Source organism: Artemia sp. Qi Xiang Cuo, chromosome 3 (assembly GCF_049724085.1).
Source record: "Artemia sp. Qi Xiang Cuo chromosome 3, ASM4972408v1, whole genome shotgun sequence".
Taxonomy (NCBI): Eukaryota; Metazoa; Arthropoda; class Branchiopoda; order Anostraca; family Artemiidae; genus Artemia; species Artemia sp. Qi Xiang Cuo.
In genome coordinates this window covers 55206179-55229073 of record NC_142796.1, presented here as the reverse complement: position 1 = coordinate 55229073, position 22895 = coordinate 55206179, and the positions used below count along the sequence as shown (strand labels likewise).

General features: G+C 35.6%; 1 protein-coding gene across 1 annotated transcript in view; it reads right to left on the bottom strand.

The window, feature by feature from the left end:
- Tango2 (transport and golgi organization 2) overlaps nt 1-22895 on the bottom strand; it is a 72240-nt gene that overhangs the window by 33316 nt on the left and 16029 nt on the right. Inside the window, exon 2 of the mRNA XM_089087011.1 lies at nt 8262-8539. Coding sequence (XP_088943137.1) covers nt 8262-8534 — 273 coding nt within the window. The 5' untranslated portion in view covers nt 8535-8539. The remainder of the gene's footprint in view (nt 1-8261; nt 8540-22895) is intronic.

Sequence of the window (22895 nt, the reverse complement as noted above, 5' to 3'; positions counted from 1 at the left end):
TGCAGTAGGTAAGCTGTGAAGCAAGGTTATTTTTACTTCCTGGTTTTGAGAGTCATCGAAAGATGAACCTAAGAGGTAAAATTTGGTTTGAATGAGGAGGTAGCTGATTGGCTGGGCCAAGTGACGGTCCACCCATACAAACAGTGCTGTACAAATTATTATTATGTTTTAGTCTGCGTTCTGACCCCAGTCGGGGATATATATAAATATATATATATTTGCGGTATTTGTGGCCGTTTAGGAAGAATACAAGCAAGGTATTTTGTACACACTCTGTACTAGTTTCCGTAACACAGACAGAGTAGGAATATAGCTACAAGGTACCGTCATTATTATATTGACAGGAAGGTTTGCTACCTCCAAGGAGAGAGTAGAGATTTTCTAGCCGTAACCCAAGGCGGGTACATCTGGCTTTAGAAAGTGGCAATTTGACCACTCGATCACGTTATCATACCCTGGGACAGGGTATACTGTAAATAGGGTAGTACCAAACCCAATATTTGCAGAACCGTTGGGGTAAGAGCGGGAATCTCAATAACATTTGGGCTGACAAGGGATTCTCCCCTTCGAGTAAGTGACATAGCAACCTTTTTTGCGCCATTTTTGCCTTTAAAAGTGGTGACCCCACACACATACCTCAAGAAGTGGTGGCAGCAAGAACAGGAATTTTTAAAAGAGTTGATAATAAAAGACTTCTAAGGTTTCGAAGAGACAAGTAATTTAGCCTACACAAGTAACCTATTGTGGTTACATATAAAGAGAAAAGAAAGAAATACGGAATCAATTAATACAATTATGAAGATCTGTTATGGGCTATGCCTTGTGAGATCATAATTGGAAAATTCACGAATCAATATATCACGCAACTAATTAGTATTAAAAAATATAAGGCTAAAATCGCTGCGTGTTAAAACAATTTTCCGCGAGAGAACCGGAAGTTGAATGGATAAAAGAATTTTCATTTAGACTGAAGAGGTAATTTGAAGTTAACGGAATTTTGGAATTATGTCGGACAGAGATGAGATTAAAAGTGCGAGTAAAGCCCATAGAAAAAGTAGGGAAATAGAAAGACAGACTAATATTGAGGCCTTTAAGAGAGAACACCAAGATTATGAGGGGAAAATACAGGCGGAGAAAAATGAAATTGGAAATAATGGAAAAGAGAAGGAAAGTGCTAGAGTAGCCTATAAATAAAGAGTCGTGGAAAAAACGAAACGTAGAAGTGGAGAAGAAAATGCCCAGTTGGAGGCTTTTGAGAGAGATCAACCTAAAAATTACTGGCTTCCGGATGTATGGAGACCAGCTAACCTTAAAAAGGTTAGTTATAGATTAAATAATCGTTCTTAAATTTTTAGAAACCAAGAGTTTCTAAAAAGAATCTTGTCTAAAGACATTAATCATAGCAATACGGAGCTTTGGTTAAGAGTAGCAGAATTCAACGGAACTAGCAAGGCAGAAGATAATGCTTTCAAAATACTTCCGGAGGCTGATAAAAAGAGCTTAGAAATATATGAAGAAATTGTTAAGGAAAACGAAAGGAAGCGAATATACAACTTAGCACTGTTGTATATTCGAATGTACAAAACAGCACTTAGAGAAAATTTTCAACCCTACGAAGAGTTAAATAAAAGGGTTGACAAAGTTCAGATGGAAATTATTGGTTGGGTTCTTCTATTAATTAAGAAAAATTCTAGACCACAAAAAGTATATACCTCTATTTTACATAAAATAGTAGAAGAGAAAATAGAGGAGGAAAGACAAGAACGCATAGAGGCTGAAAGAAAAGCCAGAGAGCAAAAAGAGGAGGAAGATAGGAAACAAAGAGATAAAGATAGACAAGAAAGAATAGATCAAATTGAAAAAGATAGGCAAGCCAATGAAATACTTCATCAGGCCCGTATGGACGAAATTGAAAAAGATAGACGAGAAAGAGAGAAAGATAGACAAGAAAGAGAGAAATAGAGGGTAGATAGAGAACGAAAGGAAGAGGCCGAAAGAAAAGCCGGAGAGCAAAAAGAGGAGGAAGATAGGAAACAAAGAGAGAAAGATAAAAGAGAGACAGAGGCAGAAAGGCAGGCCCGGAAGGAGGCCGATTAAAATTAATTACCAGGATGATGCAAAAACAATTGATAGACTAATCAAAACTCATTGGGGAAATTCGCAAAGTGACGTTTTATCACAAGTTACTTTTAGGCTGTCAGATAGCCATAATAATGTGTCTAAGAATCAATCGCGAGAAAAAGAAAACTACCAGACATTAAATACTTTTACGGGAAAACATGCTACTTCGTTGACTACGGGGGGAGGTTGACCGGCCCATAAAACAAATTGGAAGGCTGTGCCGTTCTTTCGGAAAAACGAAATGCTTGATAGTCAAAATGATGATAATCTGGCAAAAATTGATTTCTCGGAGCCTTTTTCTAAAAATTGACAAAATAAAGAAAAGAAAGTAACCTACAAAAGATCGAATTGGGCTATAGCACATAATCAAGGAAATATTGACGAGTTTTTGAAATCACATAAAATAGAAGGAAAATTAAACGGAAAATTGGCCGAAATGGTAATTGACTCAGGGAGTGAGCAAACTTTTGTGCGGATGGACCTAATTAAAAAGACGGAAATAGACCATAAAAATAATATTACAACATTTTTTTATTATGGATATAAGCACCAATGCCCGTCTGCTTGGGTAATAATATAACTTGCAAGGAACGACGGTACGGTCCAGAGAAAAACGATAAAAGTAGGGTTAGTACCTATGCTAGCAGTGGATGTTTTACTAGGAGGAGACTTATGGAGATATCTTTGCAGAAAATAGAAAACTTGAGAACACTTTTAATGAATATGAGACGATAACAAGTACAGGCCAAAATGAAACGCTGATTGTACCATAGAATAAGGAGACGAAATTTATTGTACGCGCTTTTCCGCGTAAAAATCGAGAAATTTTAGTACAATATGAAAAACCAAATGTCGGAATTCAGTTCCCATTTGATAACGAACTATTTGTTTCTGCGGTAAAAATAAAGACGACTAAAAGAGAGAAAAGAGATATTAAACGGAGCTACAATGAAGTAATACAGTCAAAGATAGTGGACACTGGAGTCCAAATCACATTTAACTATGATTTATTATTTTGCCTGAGTGACAGAAAGGAGGAAAGTACAGACGAAAAGAGGAATGCAAAGAAGAGACAAAATTGGGAGATTCAGCCTGCAGTGGCGAAAAATAAAAAAACTGTTAGATGGGCTTGGCCTTGAATACATTAATACTCAGGGGGAAAAGAGGTCAAAGACCCAGGAGAATAAAACAAGAGGGTTACAAAAGAGAGATGGAGGACATACAATGGGTTGGAGGAAATTTGGGAGATATGGAATGTCGAGTCAGATTGAAAAAATTTGGAAAGGAATCTGATATCGGTTTGATCAATTCAAAAGAGGGTTTGTTCCTTTATGAGGGGAAGGAATCCCTTGGGGAAGATCCCCTGCGGGAACTCGCGAAAGATAGCCCTTTTCCTCAATGCACAACTGGTGGACAGGTTGTGATCCCTTTACCGAGATTTTGCCTTTCTGATCTGGAGTCCTTGGGGGATACTATCTCTGTCACTTCATACTTCACCCAAACTTTTGTCTAGTAACCCTAATCATTGTTGCTATTCTTCATGGGAAGCGACAATTAATTCCGGCAAATTGTAATCAGCGGGAGATGTATCTAAGTTTCATCTTCAATTAGCATCAAAATTTATTCTGAAGTAAAATATCCCAGGGTAAGGAACCCAAAAAAAAGAAAAATCATGGTTCACAAAAAATTTTTCTTCATTTCCAGTACCCTTATCTTTTTCACAGGCCTGTGTATTTTCGGCCTTAGATTATTTGAAATTATGCCAATGGGCAAATTACTTTTTGATTGAGATGTGGGGTTGTTTCCACAGATGGAAATCAAGAGGCTAGTGCAGCCAATTTTTCATGATGGCTGGCATCATCACAGGTGCCAAAAACTGATTCTCTGCTCCTCTCCAATGTACATTCGTGGAAGTGAGAAAATTTGTTGTTTTGAATTGTGCAGCGCACATTCATTACCTATGAATCTTGAAAATTTCAACTTGCAAAATCTAGTGCAGATTCTTTACAATTTAGACCATAGTGGTCCTACAGTAGGGACGTGTCGAGGACAACCGATCCAGATTCCAGAGCCAAGCGGTGGAAGAGAGAAGGCAAATTGATTTTGTAAAGTTGAAGTTGATTGTTTATGTTTGTAAGGGTGGACCACGGTAGCGCATGGGCGGTCATTTATCTCGCGGGGGGAGGTGTTAGGGTTCCACCCCTGCTTCTTTTCCTTTCAGATAAATGACCTATTTTCGTTTCTTTAATTACATTTGCTTATAGTATAATTTCAAAAGACAGGTTAAATTCCCGTTACTAAGCGATAGTGTTTTTGCAATAGGTAAGCTGTGAAGCAAGTTTATTTTTACTTCCTGGTTTTGAGAGTCATTGAAAGATAAACCTAAGAGGTAAAATTGGGTTTGAATGAGGAGGTAGGTGATTGGCTGGGCCAAGTTACGGTCCACCCATACAAACAGTGCTGTATAAATTATTATTATGTTTTAGTCTGCGTTCTGACCCCAGTCGAGGATATATATATATTTGTGGTATTTGTGACCCTTTTGGAAGAATACAAGTAAGGTATTTTCTACAAACTGTGTACTATTTTCCGTAACCCAGGCAGGGTAGGAATAGAGCTACAGGGTACCGTCATTATTATATTGACAGGGAGGGTTGTTACCTTCAAGGAGAGAGTAGAAATTTTCTAGCCGTAACCCAAGGCGGGTACATTTGGCTTTATAAAGTGGCCATTTGACCACTCGATCGCGTTATCATACCCTGGGAAAGAGTATACTGTAAATAGAGTAGTACCAAACCCGATATTTGCAGAACCGTTGGGGTAAGAGCGGGAATCTCACTAACATTTGGGCCGACAAGGGGTTCTCCCCTTCGAGTAAGTGGCATAGCAATCTTTTTTGCGCCATTTTTGCCTTTAAAAGTGGTGGCCCCGCACATACACCCCAAGACTCCCTCTTAAGCCCTCCCAGCCCAACCGAGGACGACAGATTTTACAAGGTATGGAAGGGATTGACGATCAACTTTGTTTCTTTTAATTGTTCAGGTGGTGGCACAAAAACTTCTTCTTTTGCCTTGGCTTGTCTTTTGTCATTATGAAAGACATATCGCCGAATATTTGTTTCTTTTAATTGTTTAGGTGATGGGACAAAAACTTCTTTTTCTTCCAACGATTTATCCAGTCGATATTTTTGATTTTCAAAGGCATGATAGGTATTGACGACCTTATCCATGTCAAAATCCAAAACCCAATCATCATCGCTATCATTATCAATTTGTTTCCTATACACCGGCTTATGTTTTGTCATTATTCAACAAACTTCGTCAAACCTTCGTTTTTTTTAACAAAGGTACAGCAGGTACTGGTGACCTTATCCATACACAACTATCCAATTCGGTCATCCTTGATATCACTTTAAATCTTGACACGATTTATTTCTCAATGTCCAGGTTGAGGACTCACTGCTCTTCATTTTCATTTTTGACTCCCTCCCTTGTTCGGTGTCGTATGACTTCTAACTGTGTGTGTCTTGGCTCTTCATTTTCATTTTTAATACACTATAATTGTCGTTTTCGCATATCTTCTAACCGCCTGTGTCTTTGTTTTCAATTTTCATTTTTGACACGTTTTTGGATTTTGATTGCTTCAGACAATTTAGCAAGTCTTTGCTTTAGCTGCCCATTGGTGTTATCGCAATTGATGGTCCAGGTTGTCGAATTTCACATCTTACCACGTTTGATAGTTCAGGTGTTGTTCCAAAGAATCATCATTTATAGTAACTGGAACTGCAAATTTTCATTTTTTGGGCCTTCCAACAGACATTATATTATATAAATAACTGTTGCGTTGGAAACTCAACAATCTTATTAATGCTATGTATGACATCATTTAAGAAAATACTTACATGATGCCATACATGATGTCATCAGAAATACTTATACGATGTGCTAACATAATCCTCCAGGTCATACAGTTAAGGATAAAAGATTGTGCAAATACATATTGATATGAACTATAGATCTGAAGATTATAGTTTAGAAATTACCTTGTTCTGTTATTTTCGTCGAAATGAATCAGAAATGAATTAACATCTGAAGCATGCATCTCATAAAATTACTTGGCCTTGCAAAGGAAAAAGGACATTTAATAGCTGTCACGATAGTAAAAAACCCTTTATATTTGATATATATATATAGTACTAACTCACGGAAGCACCAAGCCGCCTAACAGTTACGCACGCTCACCCTCCATCCCAATCTATTCAAAGTCTCCCTCTTTAAGCCCTCCCAGCCCAACCGAGGACGACAGATTTTACAAGGTATGGAAGGCATTGACGACCACCTTTGTCTCTTTTAATTGTTCAGGTCGTGGGAAAAAACTTCTTCTTTTGCCTTGGCTTGTCTTTTGTCATTATGAAAGACATATCGCCGAATATTTATTTCTTTTAATTGTTTAGGTGATGAGACAAAAACTTCTTTTTCTTCTAACGACTTATCCAGTCCATATTTTTGATTTTCATAGGTATGGTAGGTATTGATGACCTTATGTATGTCAAAATCGAAAACTGAAACATCATCACTATCATGATCAAATTATTTGCTTCGTTACACACTGGTTTATCTCGTCTGATCGAGTAAGACGTTTTACCAAACCTTTGTTTTTTTAACAACATTATGTTAGGTATTGATGACCTGATCCTTATACGGATCCCAAGCACAATTATTATCGCTATCATTTTCCGTTTTGAAACGTTTTGACTCTCATTGACCAGGTTGAGGACTCACTGCTCTTCATTTTCATTTTTGACTCCCTCCCTTGTTCGGTGTCGTATGCCTTCTAACCGTGTGTGTCTTGCCTCTTCATTTTCATTTTTGACACGCTCTAATTGTCGTTTTCGCGTGTCTTCTAACCGACGTGCATTTGTTTTCAATTTTCATTTTTGATACGTTTTCAAATTTTGATTACTTCAGACAATTTAGCAATGGGCTTTGCTTTAGCTGTCCGTATGGGTGTTATCGCAATTGATGGTCCAGGTTGTCGAATTTCACATCTTACCACGTTTGATAGTTCAGGTGTTGTTCCAAAGAATCATCATTTATAGTAACTGCAACTGCAAATTTTCGTTTTTTGGGCCTTCAAAGAGACATTATGTTATATAAATAAATGTTGCGTTAGAAACTCAACAATCTTATTAATGCTATGTATGACATCATTTAAGAAAATACTTATATGATGCCATACATGATGTCATAAGAAATACTCGTACTTATACGATGTGCTAACATAGTACATGACGTCATTTTCAAAAACCAAAATTAAGGGTCTTAACGATTTTTCTCAGACTTCTAACCTATCTAGATGGGTTTTTTTATGCGAAAAAATCCCATTATACCAATTTTTCCGAAAAAAATATGGAGCCGCTTTCGAGAAATAGAATAAATATATACATATACAATAATTGGTCACATATAAAGATAGTATATGTATTTACCCACCGGAGTTAGTTTTGGAACCTAGTCACTGGAAAGGCCAATGGGAATGACCAATTTTTAGAGTTAAATATTAGTATTTCAGATAAAAATAAATTAGTTTTTAAAATATATAATAAAACGGATGATTTCGAAGTAATTAATTTCCCGTTCCTTGAAAGTAATATACATTCAAATACCACACACTCAGCTTTTTATTCACAACTATTTAGATGTGCACGAATTTGCATTAATTATACGGATTTTAAAAATAGATGTCAATTCTTTGTTGTTTTTTTTAATTGTTTCCATAAACAAATAAAATAGAGTATTTTTCAGCCCATGTAAGATTTTAGTTGGGAATTTCTGGCGGAAGTTTGATATACTGATTTTGAATAAACAAATAAATGGGGTAAATTTCCAGGTTCTGAGTGTTTGGATAGGTTTAGTGCACATTTTAATCAGCTATTTGCTAGACTCGAATAGGGATGGTTTTAATCAAATATGGTGTGTATTTTTTTTTTAATTTCAATAGCTTGCATGTACTTCCCAAGTGGCAAAAGACAAAGGACGGATCGTTTTGACTTCAGACTTTTGACATTAAAATGAAATATTTAATATTATTATTAATTATTTAAAATATCAATCGCAATATATTAATAAAAAGGGCAGTACCTGTAATTTTTTATTCCCTTGAAATACGTTCAACAGTATTCCTATCCTGCCTTGTTTGGTCATGCCTAACCATGTTCCCCCTTCTTTGCCTTCTTGTTCATCTGTTCCAGATATCATTTGAAGACATCGACCTGTAATCTCTTGCTTGTGTATTTCATTCCATGAAGAGATTGCAGTTTTTCTTGAATAAAACTCATCACGATTTGAGACAAGTATTAATCTATAGCCATGCTGTTTAGCTTTGGATCCAACTGAGAAAAATACTATACACATCGTATCTACAAGAAGAGAATCAGAATAGTCCGTCAAACTGAGATCGACATTGAAACCAAGATAAGACAAAATCAAAGTTCAATTCAAAGAGAATCTACAAGACAATCTCCTATCTTGGAACAGACGCGTAAACAGAACAAAAAGAAAGAGGCCTTTATCCTAAGTCTCTTTGATTAAGATTACAAGATCATAGACAAATAAAAGATCGGAAAGTAAGCTAAGTGAGTAAGAAAAGTAAGTTAAAATAACAATAGCTGAAAGAAAAGAAATATAGAACTTTCCATCAAATTAAGACCAAATTAAGACACTAAAACCGAGGTCAAATAAGATGAATTTCAGTTCAAAGATTAGATCTTTTTAATTTCTTAAAATCTCACCAATGGGAGGCAATCATGCGGAATTGAACTTTTCACTCTTTTTATTGGCATATAATTCCACAAAGGGAGGTTTAAAACTAATCTCTTTTTGGAGAGGCGGGATATTTGTCCTGTCCACGTCCCCTCAAGTTCTGCGTCTTGTTATTTGTTTACATGATTCTTTTTCCTACAACCATGAATATTGAAGGCCAAGAAATTAAAATCCAATAAACAATTGGCATCAATTTAGACTTTTTGTTTAACTACAAAAAAAACGAAGAGGAAAAGAAATGAAGAAAACAAAAAGAAAACCATAAAGAAAGAAAAACGAGCAAAAATGGGTTTTTTTAAGGCCAAATGAAAATACTGAAAAAAACAACAAAGCGAAATATTTCGAGAGGACAAACGCCTTTCTTCTTCAGCACGAAACGAAATAATGTATCCAAGGAAAGTGCCGAAGAAAAAAAACAACAAAAAACAAACGCGGAAAGTCAATGTGAAAAGAACCAAAATACCAAAGAAAAAACCAAAAAAATAAAAGATGAATTAAATTCACTAGAAGCCAAAATATTATAAGAATTAAAACCAAATATCCAACAACCATAGAACGAGTTATTCGCCAATATCCGCGATTTGCACAAAATCAAAAAAATTATGAACTGCCATCGACGGATACTAGCGAACAACTGAGAATAAAAAGAAAGGAAAAACAATTCATTCACTCAAACACAAAACGAAAAGCAATTAAATAAGTTGGAGAACTATGTCACCTGATTTCGGATTTTAATTGTTGCATTTCTTGCAGACACCCTTTGAGACCTAAGGGGTTGTTCATGTGTTTGATTATATGACTGGGAAAGTGGTTCAAGGTTTATTTCAGGGATTACTAAAGTATTGGCTTCTCTTTTGAGAAAACCGAAATATGACTCGTTTATTCTTAAATCACCGGAATCTCTGTTTAAATCTACACCTAAAAGACGGTATTTATAAATTTCAGCAGCTTCCCTGTATTGCTCGACTTTACCTTTGTCCTGCGAAATTAGGCTTGCTTGATTAAGCAGAACGATACGGTCTAGATTTTCGAAAATTGGCTATGCAAGGGCAGAGTCAAAATTTTCTGTTTTTTTTCGTTTTTTAAGTGCATTATTAATGGAACTGGAGTGCTGAGTTAATGTATCCGTTAGTCGCTGATCAGTTCTTCCGATATACCAAAGACCACACGAACAAGGAATGCTGTAGACACCGGAGTTTTCACTTATCGGGATAGGGTCTTTACCTTGATAAATTTGGGACATGGTGGTTTTTCTGGGTCTATAGTAAGCGCAAATGATATTATTCCTGAGATTTTTTTAAATGTTCTTTTGAATCCCTTTAACGTATGGGACGCCAAGGTAAACTGAATTTTACCTTTCATTTTTGCTTTCTGTGGAATTATCTGTTAATTTTTCAATGTATTTTACAATTATAGAATTTATTAATCTAATTGGAAACCCATTCCCAAATATAATATCTCTAAGGTGGTTGAGCTCTAAATCCAAGAAGCGTGTTGAACAAACTTTCTTCGGCACTTTCCTTGGATACATTATTTCGTTTCGCGCTGAAGAAGAGAAACGTTTGTCCTCTCGAAATATTCGCTTTGTTGTGTTTTTTCAGTATTTTCATGTGGCCTTTAAAAACCTCATTTTTGCTCTTTTTTCTTTTTCTATGTTATGTCAGGCCAATGTGGTTTAAGAAATTATCTTTTAAAATGAAAACCACACGAAATAATTTTCAGCCACTGAATAAAGAAAAACAAATCATGTGTATCCGAAAAGACTTCGGCTAAGCCATATTCAATACTAAAACAAAATATAGATATACCTGCTATAAAAGAGAAAACATAATCTGAGAGTAGCCTTAACATAATAAAAACACGAAGATGATTTTGAGTTATTTTTTCACTTCTGTTAAGGCTACTTCTAGATTATATATTCTTCTTTTGAAGCATTCAAAAGAAGACCTTCTTTTGCTGAAATCTCTACATTATTTTTCATATATTCACAGGCTGAGCATTTCCCTAGTTTGGACCTATCTTTTTGTTTTTTGTTTTTTCTCTTTTCTTTCTTCATTTTTTCGTTCGTCCAGTATAGCCAGTGTGGTCTCAGGGCCTATTCGCTTCTTAAGTGAGACTCGTGATTAAGGATAAGGAGTCTGAATCTACAGTTCAATATGTTCTATGAGAAAAAAGCTTGAGGTCCCTTGCATGCTTACTTTTATAATTCGATCAAATACATTTTATCTGAGGGAACCTCGACATTTGTTTTAACATAAGAGTCCCGCAGTCTCATTCGTGCCGTGATTAGAACCATTTTTTCTTTTAATGTTTCCAGGTTCCAACGATATTACGTTTTTAAGTATACCGTGATCCGACATCAGCTGTTTTCCAATAAGGAAAAGAAATGATGTCGTTCGTACAAACTTTTCGTGAAATATTTATTTTATTTTAGTAAAGAAGTAAAACCTGAACAAAAGAAACAGAACAGCAACATTCTTGATAATTGTGAGGCTACTGGCATTTGAGACGAGATACTGCCCAGGGTTGCCATTCAGCCGGTTTTTTTGGTGCGACTTTGGGTAGCAAAATAGTGTCAATTTTGTATGAAAAGTGTCATTTTTACAAAAATTTGACGCTCGCGACGCTTCGCGTCGCTCGCGCTCATATCAAAAAGCTCTTCAAATTGAAAATATTGCCCAATCCACTTGGGATCACCCCCGCGTGGTTTCTCACATCTTTAAATTCTCCAACATGAAATATCGGATCTAATGCCATCTATCAACTATAATTTTTTTTTTTTTATTTTACTCAGTCGGTGCTGATTACCGGCTTTGCGCAGCACTTCCACTCTTGTCAACTTTCCAGCCCTCCTCCTAAAAATCCGCTAAAACGCAAATGGTGCTTACTGTATAAAATGGGAACTCGTCCCACAGAGTACTTTCTTCTCTTTTTTTCTGAGCAGTCTTTGACCATAGCGTGAAAAAGGAACAGAAAAAGAAAAGAGGAAAAACCTTCAGTTTTTTTTTCTTTTGAGAAAACAGAAAAAAAAGGACAGCAATACTCGTCTACATTGAGAGTTTTTCATCCAGTTTTTCCGTAAAATGGACTATCTGGATTATTACAGTGCATTCAGGTGCTTGAAACATCTCTTTTCTCCGAAAATGTTGAAGAGAATGCCACGAACATAGATCGTAGCTATTGATGACCCTATGATAAACACAACTAATAGTGGTTCAGGCCGTAAGTTTTTCAAATAATTTATTTGGCAAAAACTAGTGGAAAAACAATAAGACAGCTATATCATCTAATCTGTTTATCATAACCTGAATAGAATAAGTTTCACGAGAACTCTCGCCACTCCCAGTAAAAAAAATTTTTAAGATGTCTCCAGCGACTAGGGCGTAGGAACAGTCAACTAGCATTTTAAGTATCAATATGAAAGCACCTTTATAATAAAACACGAGCATTAAGAGCATCAGCGTGAAAGCACATTTACAATCAAAAATTAGTAGGAATGAAATAACTAAAATGAGGAAGTGTGTCCAAATTCAATGTATGTAATGATGTAACATAAATTTAAGTAAGAAAAAAAGTGAAATTAGATTGTGATTTTGCTAATGATTGCATAGGATGTAAGATAATGGAGGTTTTGGTATCAATTTTGCTTTTAGTATGATGGTTATGTATGAATATTCATTTGTCCATTGCCAAGAGTTCAAAGAAAAAATATGAAAAATATGAACGGAAATGTTAGAGCGCATCACCGGCCCAGTCACTGGTCATATTGCGTCACTGGCCCAGTCACTGAAGAGGTCACTAGATATTTTTGTGGGACACCAGCGAGCTTATTGGATGTTTTTGCGTTGCTGAGTCGTTGTGTGATGTAACCAGCAAGATTTTCAGTCACTTTGGCTTCAAGAGCTCCAGTCACGGAAATCGATGAAAAGACGCGGAAACTTAAGCACTCACTGGCCAAGTGACTGGTTAACATAGTAAAAGCTATTAACATAGTGGCGCAAACATACACTCTTAGCTTTTCTTGCTCTTTTCTTCTTTGAATTGTAGTCAACCCTCAACTAATAAAACATAAAATTTGAATTCAAGAATTGCTAACCGCTTGACTTATCGTCTATGAGCCTACAAATTATTGCAACAACACAAAAAAGTTGAACTAAACAACTGAAAACAATTGAAGGCTTCTCCACCACATTTAAGTTAAATGTCTGTCTCTGTCTTCTTTATTGCCAAGTATTTCGTACCGAAGATCACTGGATTATCTTTGCTTATAAGTGATAAGAATATAAAAATTTATCACACACAGATAGAGACAAACACGTTTACGTTTTTCACCGCACAAAAAGATTCTTGCATCCAATAAGTGCCACGCGCGGAGTTAAGATAAGAATCTTAAATGACAGAAAAGGGATATCGATGCATATCTACATTGACAGTTTTCCTTCCGGTTTTTATCTGAAAAAATTCTTTTTTTGTAAAATAGTGCTACTTAGCCAAAAAAGTTCCACTTTTGCAAAAAAGTGTCCTAATAGTGTCAGGTTTCATTTAATAATGTCATTTAAACCGATAAGTGCCATTTAAAAAAAAAGTGTCAAAAATGACACTAAAGTGTCACCGGTGGCAACCTTGATACTAGTAGTAAGTATATATGGAATTTGCTTGCAGGTATAGGATTGGCAGCTTTCCAAGGCAGATTACCAGACTGGTTATTTGGCAGTTTATAATGTATTCAAACGTGTTTTGAGGGTATGGTCATAATTACACAATGTGGTCATACAGGTTTTTTTCTGTTTTTGTTGTCAATTGCACAATGAATGTACGTCATGAGTTCACGTGCACATTCTTAAAAAACTGGTATGATATAAAGTAGTCAAACATGTTTTGGGAGCATGCATGAAATTATGTAACTCAACCAGTGTTTTTTGAGTCAACATCCGTACCAGACTGATTATTGCTATTGTATTCAATTGCACATGGAGTTATACAAAACCTACCAGACAGCTCTCTAGGCCAATCAGACAGGTTTCTGGGTCAACCAGACAGGTTTCTGGGCTAAAACGGGGATTTCCCACACAAGTTTGTTTCAACTCCAAGTTTCTTCAACCAGACTGGTTTTTGAGCCAACATCTGTTTTTTAGGGGGCCAATCAGAGAATCGCTTACATTTTACCAGTAAATTCAAATTTCAGGGGGACTTAGCCCCCCTCCCCTCCAACAATACAAAACCCTAAAATATGATGCGTATACTCGATAGAAAAGGCAAAGCACGCTTTTTTCTATTATGTAAAACAAAAACCCCCTTTTCCATTGCTTTGTTATGACCATAATTCCTTACTTTTAGTTACTTCGTTAAAAAAATGTCCCTTTTTCCCAATTATCAAAAAAATCTTTTTTCCACTCTAAAAACCACATGTGTTTATAATTACAGAGAGTCCCTTTTGAAGTCAGAGTTTAAACGTGTCTTATCTGAGTTATGAAAACAAAAGGTTGATGATTATGACAAGGATTTGTGTAATTCTCGTCAGAAGCTTTGTTATTTAAAAAAATTGGATGATGCAATTAGAATTCTTTTATTGGCATTTGCAAAAAAGGGGTAATAGATTTGTGAATTGAAGTGTAGGTTTGACATCACCAGGCACGTGCTAGGGAAGTTTTTTTTGGTGGGGGGCTTAAAAAGGCAAAAATGAGGTGAAATACATTAGTTTATAAGACGAATCGTGAAAATCCCGAGGTTTTGCGTACCAAGAAGGGACTGGAGGTAGCCTCCACTACATACACGACTGGATATCGCTAGAATATTTTAAGACGGGGGCTTGGTTATTTAAAAAAATTGGATGCTACAATCAGAATTCTTCTATTGACATTGGCAAAAAAGGGGTAATAGATTTGTGAATTGGAGTGTAGGTTTGACATCACCAGGCACGTGCGAGGGAAATTTTTGTTGGTGGGGGGCTTAAAAAGGCAAAAATGGGGTGAACTACATTAGTTTATAAGACGGATCGTGAAAATCCCGAGGTTTTGCGTACCAAGAATGGACTGGAGGTAGCCTCCCCTACATACACGAATGGATATCGCTAGAATATTTTAAGATGGGGGCTTAGTTATTTAAAAAACATTGGATGCTACAATCAGAATTCTTTTGATTGACATTTGCAAAAAAGGGGTAATAGATTTGTGCATTGGAGTGTAAGTTTGACATCACCAGGCACGTGCGAGGGAAATTTTTGTTGGTGGGGGGCTTAAAAAGGCAAAAATGAGGTGACTACATTAGTTTATAAGACCGAACTTTCTAGGGCGGGGGTAACTATTTAGTTTAAATAATTCTAGGAGGAATTGAGTTTTATGGATGGTATGGAAAAATGGTACTTGTTAAATATTCGGGTAGACATACGGATAAGAAACGCTTCACTATAAATAAGGCTATCGTGTTTTTCCGAACTTTCTAGGGCGGGGGTAAGTATTTAGTTTAAATGATTCTAGGAGGAATTGAGTTTTATGGATGGTATGGAAAAATGGTACTTGTTAAATATTCTACGACTAAGAAACGCTTCACTATAAATAAGGCTATTGTGTTTTTCTGAACTTTCTAGGGCGGGGGTAACTATTTAGTTTAAATAATTTTAGGACGAATTGAGTTTTATGGATGGTATAGAAAAATGGTACTTGTTAAATATTCGGGTAAACATACGACTAAGAAACGCTTCACTATAAATGAGGCTATTGGGTTTTTCGAACTTTCTAGGATGGGGGTAACTATTTAGTTTAAATAATTCTAGGAGGAAGTGAGTTTTATGGATAGTATGGAAAAATGGTACTTGTTAAATATTCGGGTAAACATACGACTAAGAAACGCTTCACTATAAATAAGGCTATCGGGTTTTTCCGAACTTTCTAGGGCGGGGGTAACTATTTAGTTTAAATAATTCTAGGAGGAATTGAGTTTTATAGATGGTATGGAAAAATGGTACTTGTTAAATATTCGGGTAAACATACGACTAAGAAACGCTTCACTATAAATAAGACTATCGTGTTTTTCCGAACTTTCTAGGGCGGAGGTTACTATTTAGTTTAAACAATTCTAGGAAGAATTGATTTTTATGGGTTCTACGGAAAAATGGTATGTGTTATTCGGGTAAATATATGACTATAAGTGAGAACATTTTGTCTTTCCGAACTTTCTGTCAGCGGCGGGGGTAAGTACTTTTTTTAAATAATTCTAGGAGGAATTGAGTTTACTGGCTGGTGTGGAAAAATGGTACTTGTTAAATATTCGGGTAAACATACGACTAAGAAACGCTTCACTATAAATAAGGCTATTGTGTTTTTCTGAACTTTCTAGGTTGGGGGTAACTATTTAGTTTAAATAATTCTAGGAGGAATCGAGTTTTGTGGCTGGTGTGGAAAAATGGTACTTGTTAAATATTCGGGTAAACATACGAGTAAGAAACGCTTCACTATAAATAAGGCTATCGTGTTTTTCCGAACTTTCTAGGGCGGGGGTAACTATTTAGTTTAAATAATTCTAGGAGAAATTGAGTTTTATGGCTGTTCTGAAAAAAATGGTACTTGTTAAATATTCGGGTAAACATACGACTAAGAAACGCTTCACTATAAATGAGGCTATCGTGTTTTTCCGAACTTTCTAGGGTGGGGGTAACTATTTAGTTTAAATAATTCTAGGAGGAATTGAGTTTTGTGGCTGGTGTGGAAAAAAACGCTTCACTATAAATAAGGCTATTGTGTTTTTCTGAACTTTCTAGGGCGGGGGTAACTATTTAGTTTAAATAATTCTAGGAGGAATTGAGTTTTAGGTCTGGAGTGGAAAAATGGTACGGGTTTAGTATTCAGATAAACCTGCGACTAAGAAACGCGACACTATAAAGAAAGCTATCGTGTTTTTTTGAACTCTCTAGGGCGGTGGTTAGTATTCATTTTAAATTATTATTAAAGGAATAGTGTTTTGTGGATGGTGTGTATTCCTCTTTAGTATATAGATTCGTTTCGGTTTATTCCTCTTTAGTATATAGATTCGTTTCGGTCCCCCGTTTCGCTCCATGTATCCGTTTCTTTATGTCGTCAGTGCTAGAAATCCATGACTAGGGACGAATTTGAAGAATCCCGCCATTTACAAGTTTGTCAACCAAGGATGAAACTTTGGAAGGAGTAGCATGAGACTACTCTAATCTTTTCTTTTTTTACGGTGTAATTTTTATCTAGCTTCCCATTTTCTACTTATTTTTGAAAGTATTTCTACTTCCAATTTACTTTATTTGTTGTCTCCTCTACTCCTATTTAAATCGTGCTAAGGTGAAACACTGATAGATTGGAAACTAACTGGGTAAGTCAATAGGTAAGTCAATAGGTAAGTCAATAGGTACTATATCGCCCTAAGATTCACTAAATGTATTTTGGCTCTCTACATAGTGAGAAACTACAAGTAGCGACTTCAGGTCCTATTTGCCACTAAAATTATATCTGATGTGGCGCAGGGGCACCAATACATGAAAATCTAGGGGGGGAGGCAGGGATTTTCTTTCTTTTTTAAGAAGATGCAAAAAAAATGTATTTTCCAAAGTCTAGAGAAAGGAGAATTTTTTTCAATAAAAATTAGGAAAAAGGTATTTTCGAAATCTAAGTGGGCAACTGCCCTTCCCCCCCCCCCCCCCCTCATTGGCACCCCTGCAATAGTATGAGATACACTCCTGCAATATCTACGATCTTCATTTACTTTTATTAGAGGAGTTTTTAACTTTCTCAAGACATCTTTATAATAAATTTCTTTTACAGTTTTACATTCTAATGGAATTGAACATGTGAGAAATGTTTCTCCTAAATTCTAAAAAATAGTTATCTTAGCTATTGGAGTTATTTCTCAAATAAAATTTGTGTTAGTCCATGGCTTGGATAATTGTAACTGATATACGCAATGGTGTGTAAGTTCGCATCAGCGAACGCTCTCTTGCCCTTTTTAAGATTTAAAAGTGATCGGAGGGCAACTGCCCCCCCCCCTGCCCCCGCATCCTCTTTTGCCCAAATGCATCTGACAGAAACTTTGAGATAGTGATTTTGTTCAAAATAGTCCAAAGATCATATAAGAAGGTCTTCGGGTTTAACACCACCTCCCAGAGCCTGGGGGCAAGGGTGAAAAAAAAACGAAAAAAAAAATGCTGTAGAAAAAACTACTCAAGCCAATGGATTTTCCTAGTTGTTAAAGCCAAGGGACTATAAGTTCCGTGTGTAGGGTTTTCGGCCAAGGCATATCTGATGGTGTACTTTGTGTTTCGATACGACACCATATTAGAGGTTCCAGGTTATTTTTTTTGGTTACTAGGGGCCCGTGTTCGTTTTTTACTAGGTTGAAATTACCACTACAATCACGATCAATTCCAATTCTTAAAATTCATAATAGAGATCAAGGGTTCGAAAACAAAATACAAAAGATAAAGCAGCATAAATCTGTTTTCCTTTTCTTTGTTTGAATGGATTTTTTGATATGACAGAAATATGGGCAAATTCAAAGCTTTAGTTAAGGAGGGGATAAATAAAGACGAAGGTAAATAAAAGTTCAAATAGGGATAAAATCCTTTTAATAGAAAGTGACGATGATAACAGTGATAGAAATTCACAAAAATACTAGATATTTTGGTCACATATGCAGTGACCGTCATCCATAGTAAAACTAGTTTTACTACTGATGACGGTCACTGCATATGTGACCAAAATATCTAGTATTTTTGTGAATTTCTATCACTGTTATCATCATCACTGTCTATTAAAATAATTTTATCCCTATTTGAACTTTTATTTATCGTCAGGGAAAGGCAGTGTGGACTCCAAAATCATCTAAAGAGGAAGGTTCTGGCATTTCACACAACATCCAGCTTAATTTTATTTTTAGATTTATATACCAGATGTGTCAATTCCACCTGGTTTAATTTTAAGCTCAAAATGCCTTTCAATATATTTAAAATGTTATTTTCTCTTTATGGCGATTTCAAAAATAGACTGAAACCCCTAAAAGATAATTCCTGATGGAAACAAAAGGCACACCATTGGAATCGTCATGACCAAAAAACCCTATACAGCAAACTTAGTTTCCTGGCTTGAACAACAAGGAAAATCCCTTTTTTGCATGGGTAACGCTTATGTGTCCTCTTTTTTTCCTCCACAGCTAGCGGGCACTGGAACCCCAAAGAGAGGTATTTAATGACTCATTTTGAAGGAAATTGCCATACCTAGTGCCTTTTGTAATTAACAAAACGTAACGATAAGACTAAAATACAATTTTTGAGAAAAAACTGCATTTTCGTAGACAATAATAATTTGGGTATGATATCTATCAGGTACGTAGGTATACGTTTACTTCACGGGGGGAGGGAACTTGGGTAGAGGAAAATGCACAGAAATATTTTATAAGCTTACAGCCTTTGAAATTAGTTTAAAATGTGATCTTTTGTTGAAAATTTTGAGATTTTATTTTTCGAATAAAAGAGCACTATCAATTTTTATTTTATTACTAAATAAAATTTTAACCTAAAAATACTAAAGTACTATAGAGAAAATTCACCCTTTCATGATGAAATAATCGTAAAAATAATACAATTAACGACCTTACCACTTATCGTATTTTATTCAACAAAGATTTGAACTTTTGGGGTCAGTATTCCACATTCAATAGATTTTCTCGGGGCGCAAGAGCGGCTTATGACATACTATTTCAAATGAATGGTGGGTCAAAATGATGGTGTATCATTTTGAAGTCGGAGGGGGGGCAGATGCCTCAAAGAGTACATTTTAAGGCGAAACATCCTAACTCTCGTTGAGCCTTCAGATTGTTATAGAATCAGTTTCTCGGCTTCTCCGAAAGAATAATACAGCAAAAAACACTAATAATAAATGATACTTCTTTGTAGTTTTGTGATTTCTGCGAAATATAACTATCTATATTATTTATTTATTTCATTTATTTAATTCGTACTTCAAGGATGTGATTGGAGAAGGTGTTTCCCTAAGTTTATTGTTATTAGAGGGGGGTTCAAAGTGAATGTTGACACACGTTATTATTGCTGCAATAATAACGTTATTATCATATGTACTTTTGGAACATGCGATAAGGTTTGATATTATTATAGGCCCAAAAGTGAACCAGCGCACTAGAAATTACTTCTTTTTTTTAATAAAACCCCTTAACTTTAATATGAAAATTGTTTTCTGACATATTTTTATAGTTTTACTTGTTGGATCCTAAGAAATTCACACTGGAATATCATCTGTGGAGTCACTTGTGTCTTATTAGCATGCACCATGATGCTGTGTGCTATGAGAAGACCCAATGGCCACATCATCAGGAAGGTGCTTATATGCCATATTGGTGTAGGCGACCAGGCACCCAATGAAAAAATTGACGAGCAAGTGTCCAAAACAACCTTGATCCTATCGGGAGATTCCAATGATGAGAGAGCTGCTGAATCCAGTTTGCTGAGGAACTGGCACAAAATCGCGTAAGATAGGAATCAAAGCATAATCACCTACGGAACAAGTACTGACAAAACTCTCCAAAAGTGACCTCGCGTACCTCAGCGCCTCTAGACGCAAAGTGCTGTAATACTTAATCGCTCCGAGCCAAATACCGAGTGACCCGGGATGAATTGTGTAACTACGGGTTTTAGTTGCCAGGTTCGCATAGGTATACAAAGGGTCACTTTTTTTGTGTGGAGAGGATAGGTTTTGTCAGTACTTGTTCCGTAAATGATTACACTTTGATAGGAATCAATCAGACACTGCAATAAATTCATTATCGTTAGATCGTTTAGGCCTATATCGCTTTTTCTTTAGATCGTCTCTTAGGAGGCTTGAACCTTGTTGATCTGCCTTACACTCTAACAAGAGATATTGGAGTTTCATCTTCAGTGTCACATAGCCAGCGTTTAGATGAAGGTGACACATCCATTTTTAGTTCTACATTTGGTGTAAAACTGCATAACATTTAGGTTTATGGTGCAAAAATTAATCTTATCTTTTGTGGAAGAAGGACTGGAAAAACTTTACTAGTTTTGTAAGTCTTCCTCTCAAATAGTCTCTAAATGTGGTTGATTCTGAGTTGTTAAAACGTTACCAAAATGAATGAATTTCAGACAATTGAGGGTGCAAAGATACAGAGTTCAGGAAGAGACTACAGGGTGCATGGCATCACTGACCTGGGTAGTATTATTAGTAAAGATGATGGATGCAGTGAAGGTTTAAAAAGTAGAACAGCCAAGGTCCAGGGTATTATTTCATAGTAACAAAGGTTAAGAAAAATAGGAAGATAAGTATATAAATTAAGCCTAGAATAGTCTTAACTAAGGCAAGCCCTAAAATACTCTTAATATTCTTAAAAGTCTTAATAGTCTTAATTAACACGCAAACTAAGTCTAGAATAGGTCAGTATGGATCTAAAACATTGATGCTTCAAGGGTTGAGGGAGATCTGTTAAATGTTTTCTGGAGGAGTTGTCTCAGGACAATCTTAGGTATCTGCTTTAACTGTTTATTTATCAAACAGTAAGTTGTAAAAAAAATTGGTTTGATGCCGCTTTTCAAGGCTACAATGAAAGAAAGACTAAAAACTAGGCCATGGTTCAGTGGATGAAGGGTGACAAATTGCCAAGTATTGTGTTTATAGGCCATCCATACAGAGCTTAATAAAAACACGTCATTCCTGAAACAGGTGGAAAGAGGCAATAAGGAAGGATTTAAAGAAACAGGAAGTTCCTGGGAGAGGGTAATGAGTAAAGCTTCAAACAGATGGGGATGGAGAAAGGGCATGTACAACTATTTGGCTCTAGGAAGCTTTATGCAGCAGTGAGTTGTAAGCAGTAGCAGCAATATGATGTGTTAAGTGTAGAAAAATCTGTTAAGTTTTCAAGTCTTTCTGCTTAAAATACCAAAAAAAAAATTGTCCAAATTTTTAAAGATATATAGCTGATGGTTGTTTAAGTTTCCACATAACCAATATGAACAATCAGATTTCACCTTGGTGCTTTAACAAGTGACATATTAGATAGTAATTTAACTTTTAGACAAAATTTAAATATTCCATTGAAATTTTAGTCAGCGTTAGGTTTTGTGCAAAAATAATGATTTTTAAAATATTTTCACTGAGAAAGTTGTGGGGATGAGTGGGGTGGTTCTCAATTATAAAGCCTAAAAATTTGCATAGTGTCTGGTCTTCTATGAGGCTGAAGCCATCCTGACCGCTATCCTGTGGAGACCATTGAATATAGACTTTACTTTTATTGAACCCTTAAACTACCAACTGTGACAAAAGAAGCAGCATGACTCAGGTGATAAAAGCAGTCTTTTTGCTTGACAGGAAACATCCCCGATGTGTGTGGGGGGGGGTAATTGTTTTGGTACTTCCCTAGTGTTAAAAGGTTTCATTAGCTACAAAATGTCCACAAGGTGGAATTTTCAAGCAGGCAGGCAAAGGTTCCTTAACCACATTAATATTTAGAAAACAAAATTATATATAAAAAATAGTTCATTAAAATAAACAAATTTTTTTTTGGAGACTGTACAAAAAATATCTATAAAACTAGTTCAAACTTACTGACTTGCAATACTTTCAGACATTTTTAAGAATCATAAAAACTAACACTTTACTGAAAACACGAACCCAGCCCTAAAAAAACTGATGCTCTATAGCTTTTAGCTTTTGATATCAATATTGTTAAGTTTAGTATCAATAACTTTTAGTATTCCATTATAATTCTTAAAAAAATACTCCTGCAAGCTCAGTTTCAAGTAGAAAGCTAGTTTTAAGAATTATACAAATATAGGAAAACATTGCAAGTCAGTTTATTTTAGCTAGTTTTATTGAAATATCTCCTGGAAGTTTCAAAAAAAAATATTATTTTTATGTTTCAATATAGATTATAAAGCTTTTACTTTCTATACCCCTTTAACTTTTCCTTAAA